The 5850-nt window shown below is 46.6% G+C and overlaps 1 protein-coding gene across 1 annotated transcript in view; it reads left to right on the top strand.

The window, feature by feature from the left end:
* Nucleotides 1–5850, top strand: part of STRIP1 (striatin interacting protein 1) — a 36646-nt gene that overhangs the window by 2147 nt on the left and 28649 nt on the right. Inside the window, exons 3-6 of the mRNA XM_019546264.1 lie at nucleotides 239–313; nucleotides 1258–1392; nucleotides 3269–3389; nucleotides 4637–4705. Coding sequence (XP_019401809.1) covers nucleotides 239–313; nucleotides 1258–1392; nucleotides 3269–3389; nucleotides 4637–4705 — 400 coding nt within the window. The remainder of the gene's footprint in view (nucleotides 1–238; nucleotides 314–1257; nucleotides 1393–3268; nucleotides 3390–4636; nucleotides 4706–5850) is intronic.

The raw sequence follows: 5850 nt of genomic DNA, 5'->3' as shown, positions 1-5850 counted from the left end.
AAAGCTTTGGGGTTTTTTTATTGTTTTAAACTCTTGACTATGTGAACTGTGAGTGGTGGGGACCTTAACAAACAAACAAAAAACCAAAACACATCTGATTGTCAGGAGCCTTAGGACTGAGGTCTGGTCTGTGCCTGTTTGTTACATGACTGCTGTGGGCAGTCTTTGGAAATACTGTTTGGGGGGATGCTGAAAGAAAACTGACAACAACTAGACACGGTTTATGGTATGTTGGCAGAACTATACAGCTACACCGAAGGCCCAGAATTCCAGCTGAACCGAAAGTGCTTTGAAGAAGATTTTAGGGTCCACGGTAAGAGAAGTTTATTTTTTCCTCCTTGCCCCTGTTCATAGGTTTTAGGATTGCCTGTAGAACATTCACGAGGAGATGCAAGTACAGATGTGTTATCCCTGCGTCAGGGCAGACACTGACTACAAACATCCCTTACTTGGTTTACAACTTAGAGTGTTTGCTGGCAAATATTGTCTCTGAGGGACACTTTGCTAATGTACCTCACCCATGAGCGCATTGTTTCTAGCTTATTCAGTACTTTATCTCTCTAAATGCGGTGGACAGTTAATGCCAACTGTGACTGTGGAAGGCACTATGAACAATCAGCTTATTTTACCTATGCCTTTGGGTCTCAAACTGGGATACATGCATCTTACAGGGCATGTGCCAAACTCCTAGAGGGCATGTGAAGGGAGGAATGGGCAAGCAGAAAAAGGAAAAGGGAAATGTAAACAGGGAAAAAGGAAGAATGATTCTGTGGTTTCTCTTAGGTTGTTGGATAGCTGATGTTAAGGGCAGCAGTAATGACCTAGTATTACCTTTTTATTATCCATGCTATGGTACAAGACCCAGACAGTTTGGAAAGCCCTGACCTGCTGATGACCAGCCATTAGACTCTACTGGTTTCTGGTTGTTGCTGATGTGTATTTCAAAGGATGAGTCTCATTAATCTGATCTTGCAGTAGGTGGCATTAGTGAGTCCCCTCAGTGTGACCTCTAGCAGATCAGATATGCTTATATTCTGTTCCAGGGCTGTGATGAGCATCTTACCTAGATTGACAGTTTGTCTTAATGTCAATACTGGATGCCCTGAATTTTTGGCCATGTAATCTGCATCTTTACATAGGAACAGGAGCTTCAGCTGCTCCACTGTGTTGTGGCTTTTAGGGAGGTATATAAATAGCTAGTCCTTCCAGCTCTGGGGGAGAAACATTTCACCAGAGTGATCATTCTTGGTTTTTCAGTGCATGATAAGAAATGGACCGAGCTGGACAACAATCAGCACCGGACTCATGCCATGCGGCTCCTCGATGGGCTGGAGGTTACTGCCAGGGAGAAAAGGCTCAAGGTAGCCCGGGCCATCCTCTATGTTGCACAAGGTAGGGGACTATGTCAGCTAAGTGGATTTGACCCTCCTGAAATCACCCTGCCCCTTGCTTTTTCTGTGCTGAACCTGTAAGGGGTGTTGGTTTAAAAAAGAGAGAGAGTTGAAATCAGTTTCCTTTGTGTCCCTGCAGCTGTCTCAAGCTGCTTCCAAATGTTATTTCTGTAGTGCCACCACCCTCAGGGGGTCTCTTCGCACCTGGTGCCCAACTGGTCCTGGCATGGGTCCGGCCAGTGTGCCAGGCTCCTGGGCTACAAGTTCTAGAATGTTTAAAGGGGTTCCTGTAGCATCGGAATCGGGCACCCCAGGGTGCTGGTCTGCAGGTGCTCCAGGATGTTTAAAGGGCAAGGGAGTAGGTTGGGAGAGCAGAGAGCACCAGTTTTCCCACCTGGGCAGCCCCTGCTGATAGCAGCCTTGTTCCTGTCTCTGCTCTGCAACAATGGGATAGGGCAGCCTGCAAGTCTACCTGACAGATCACTCTGTGGTTTGTCTGCTAGCCAGCTATCTGCTACTCTGGTAGCTTTGGAGTGGGGGGAAAGAGAGTAGAGCACTGTGGGACAGTGGGGGGTTCTGTATACCTGGCCAGATGTTAAATTTGTGTTGGCGTTAAGTTCCTATTTAAACAGCAGCTTCTTTGTCACAGATTAGCCACCTCTTTGGTGGGACAAATTCCATTAATGTCTGGCATGGTGTCATTTCCCGTGGGGAAACTTGCCCATTTCCTGTGACATGTATATGGCCTGGAGGGGACCTGAAATTCCCCTCCCCCCAAGTCTTCCTGCCTCTTTACTAGTGTGTATCGCTCAGTTTCCAGCAGCGAAACAGACAGACCGTTCTCATCCCGCATCCTAGCTGGGTCTGCATTTTGGGGCTGGGTTCTGAAGCCCAGGACACGCAAGTGTTTGGAGCAGAGATGGTTTTGAGTGTCAGAGCTATGCTTTTTGGAAGTGCTTCTGATTAACATATTTAAGCTGTCTTTGGGCTTTCTGTGTTCTTCCTATACTGGTATCTGAGGAGGTTCCAGTGTAAGTCAGAGCTGTCTGGGGCCTTGCAGCAGCCTTCCTACTGCTGCCAGTAGGACACTCCCCATAGCCCAGCTTGTGCTGCTGAATGCTCCAGCCACTCGGCATCAAGCCCACTGTTTGTTTTGTGGGAAGCCTGAGGCTATGGAGAGAGGCCTTTCACAGATGCTGCAGCCTCTGAATTTTTCCCCTCTAGCTTCTGTGCCCCTTTTTTATGGTTGCCATCCCCAGGCCAGGGCTCAGGCTGGACACCGGTCTCTTTCTTGTGCACTAACAAAATTCCAGGGCGACTTGTTAATTCTATCTCGGTGGTTCTCAGCCTTTTTGGACCCTTGGGTAGACTTGACATGCCCATCAGAAAATGCCAGCTCTTACTTTTCACTCTTCTTGCTTATGGAAAAATAATAGTGCATTTTTTTGGTTGCAAAGAACTTGGAAAGCTCAGAGCTGTGGATTTCTATTTGAAATCTGTGGGTTTATCTTATGACTGTGCTAACATTGTATGGTGCCTTGCACCACCCTTGACAAGATCTCAAGGTACTCTAACGTGCCATAACACCCTGGTTGAGAATCACTGCTCTAACTGAATAAGTTGCAGTTGGAATAATTTTATTCAATTCTGGAAAAAAAATTCTGGTAAGAGGTCTGATGGAATCAACCATTCCCATTAGTTGGACCAACCATAGGAGGCAAGTGACCTGTGTTTTGTCCATCTCTTTCACTAACACTAATGCATCTCCACATCAGCCAGAGAACAGACCCTTCCCCTGCCTGTAAGTGTGCATCTGATGCCCCCAGGTGTTGCCAGGCTCACTATTTGTCAGTGAATCAGTAATTATGTTTTTCTAGGCACCTTTGGAGAGTGTGGCTCTGAAGCAGAGGTTCAGGCCTGGATGCGATACAACGTTTTCTTGCTGTTGGAAGTTGGTACCTTCAATGCTCTGGTGGAACTTCTGAACATGGAAATTGAGTGAGTGCCATAGAGTTGAGGGGATGGGAGGAGGATGGAAAGCTGTGCCAGTAGCAAGTTGATAACTGGATTGTGAACTGCTGTACCTGGATAGCTTTCCAGCTTGTGAAAGATGCTCAGTTGTAAGCAGTTCCCTGCTGCCAGCTGAGGTCCTGTGACATTGCTGGAAAGTCTCCTTTTAACTTCTGTGGGTTGGTTTGGGCCTCATGTCCAAGGACCATGTGTGACAGGTAGAAGCTTTTTCATGTTGCCCTGCCAATATGCTCCCAATTTATTGTGGAAATACCAGCTCTCACTGTCCACCAGGTCCACTTGCTCCCTAATCCTTGTCTCATGGACAACTGTGCGCTGGTTTTTTGTACTGCAGAGGTCTTAGCTAGTAAAAACTGCTTATCCTACAAACTATCAAGCAGTTGTCAAGAAAGTGGCAGCTGGGCTTGTTTCAGCTGGTGACTCACAGTAGAAAATCTATCATATTTCCAGTCTCTTGAGACAAACTTCCTGGCTCTTGCAAAGCAGCTGGTCTCTTTTAATAACAAAGGGCATACTTGAGAAGTCATCTCCTGTGTTATCACCTGATCATTCCCCTACTGGAGGTAGAAGGATAGGAGATGTGCATGGAGCTAGACAGTTCTGGAGAATGTGATTCCTATTGGGAGTCCATCCATGTAATCTGAGAGTGAGGCTATCACCCCTCACTATCTGTCCTGAGCAGATGCTTGGGTTGCTGTTGATGGGAACATAGGGTGAAAAATCCATTGAGGGCACTTTATTTTTGGTGTCTCTCTTCATAGTGGAGAGCTTAACACTTGAGTGCAGGGTGGCATGACTATAGGTCTGAGAGCCAGTAACTCTTAAATGGTAATCACAGCTCTGACATCCTTGAAAGCTTGGGCAAGTCACTGAGGTTTTTTTTTTTTTTCTATCTGAGAAATGGGTTGAAGTACTGAGGTGATGGGGAAGGATCAGTGAGATGTTTGAGAAATCATCAGTTTTCCTGAGGAGAATGGACCTCCATCTAGATGCTCGTAGTTTTGGCAAGCATGAAGGGTTCTGCATTTATTCCAGGTGTTGCATTATTCATTTGGAGGCTTCCAGTATTGAATTGCATCCCTGCCAGAGCAGCTGGCTCCTGTGTGTCAGTTGGTTACTTCTGCTGGTGTTAAAACTTCCCAGGTGTTTTCTTTATAGGGTGAGGGAGATGCAAGCAACCTGATCTGAGCTGCTGATTCTGTTTCCTCCTCTAGCAACAGCGCAGCATGCAGCAGTGCAGTGAGGAAGCCTGCCATCTCCCTGGCTGATAGCACGGACTTGAGGTAAGAAGCCTTGTGAATAACCTTAAGCTAATAAGGGACTGAACACTGGACATCAGGAGCTAAGCAAAAGGCCTATGGGATTGAGGAAGGGCCTTGGGCCAGGTGCATTGTGGGATTTATTGCCTGCCTTTGGGAGGCTTGAATGCTATTCCTAGTTCTAACGTTGCCCCTCACTGCCTTGGTTACACTTTCTGCAATGTGGGAACAGCTACAGACATGATAGGCAGCCTTGGCATCTGAGGAATTGAGTACAGGCAACTCTGATCTGCAAAATACTGGAGCTGATGAATCCAGTAGAGTTTTCCTATGCTGGATCAGACTGTTCCCTGTGAATTACTACAAGTGGGTCAAAAGAGTGCTGAGCAGTTCAGGCCTGGCAGTTGTTTTTAGCCTGTTCAGCTTGGTGATCCCTCATTTGAAATAAATACAAATAAAACTTTTATGATGAGTAAACTGGTCTCTACCAGTGCAAACCCTCTCTAACGTGCATGGACACTATCAAAGGTCAGTGGAGAATACTTGATTCTGAAGAATAAGCAGATGTGGACAGTGGGGGACTGAGATTTATATCTACTTTATATGGTGATCATATGTTTAATGCCTTATAACTGCTCCCTCCCTCTCATTTATTTGTCTGACCTCCTTAAAGGTGTCAACCCACTGGACCCACATACTGCAGCTAGAGGGTTTTCTGTGCCCAACTCATCGTGGGGGCCCTCATCTCTTTGTTCCTAGCCCCCTCCTTTTGTGGGAAGGAATTGAAGTGGACTGTAGTGCCAGCACCTCTGGGCACTGTCATAGCTGCTGTCATAGCTTTGCCAGCAGACCTGTGGTATCAACAGAAAGCTTTTTCTGCCAGTATGGATTCACCATTTCCTCGAATGACAGACCTTTTGCAGACAGAAGTTCTTTTGTGTTGGCTCAGCTGTATCCAGGCTGGGGGACATAGCTGTGCTGGCAAGGAGATGAGATGCTGCTGACCATACTGCAATGTAGACTAAGCTCCTGTCTGTTTAATTGAAGCCAGCAGGTTCCAGGCATCTGTTTTTTACTCTGTTCCCATCTTGTTCATTCTGTGGTGGGGTCTGATCCTCTGCTGTTTGCAGGGTGCTGCTGAATATCATGTACCTGATTGTGGAGACCGT

The sequence above is a fragment of the Crocodylus porosus genome, unplaced genomic scaffold, assembly GCF_001723895.1.
Source record: "Crocodylus porosus isolate Cpor-Errol unplaced genomic scaffold, CroPor_comp1, whole genome shotgun sequence".
NCBI lineage: Eukaryota > Metazoa > Chordata > Crocodylia > Crocodylidae > Crocodylus > Crocodylus porosus.
The sequence above is the reverse complement of the archived record's forward strand: the minus strand, read 5'-3'. Positions and strand labels throughout refer to the sequence as shown.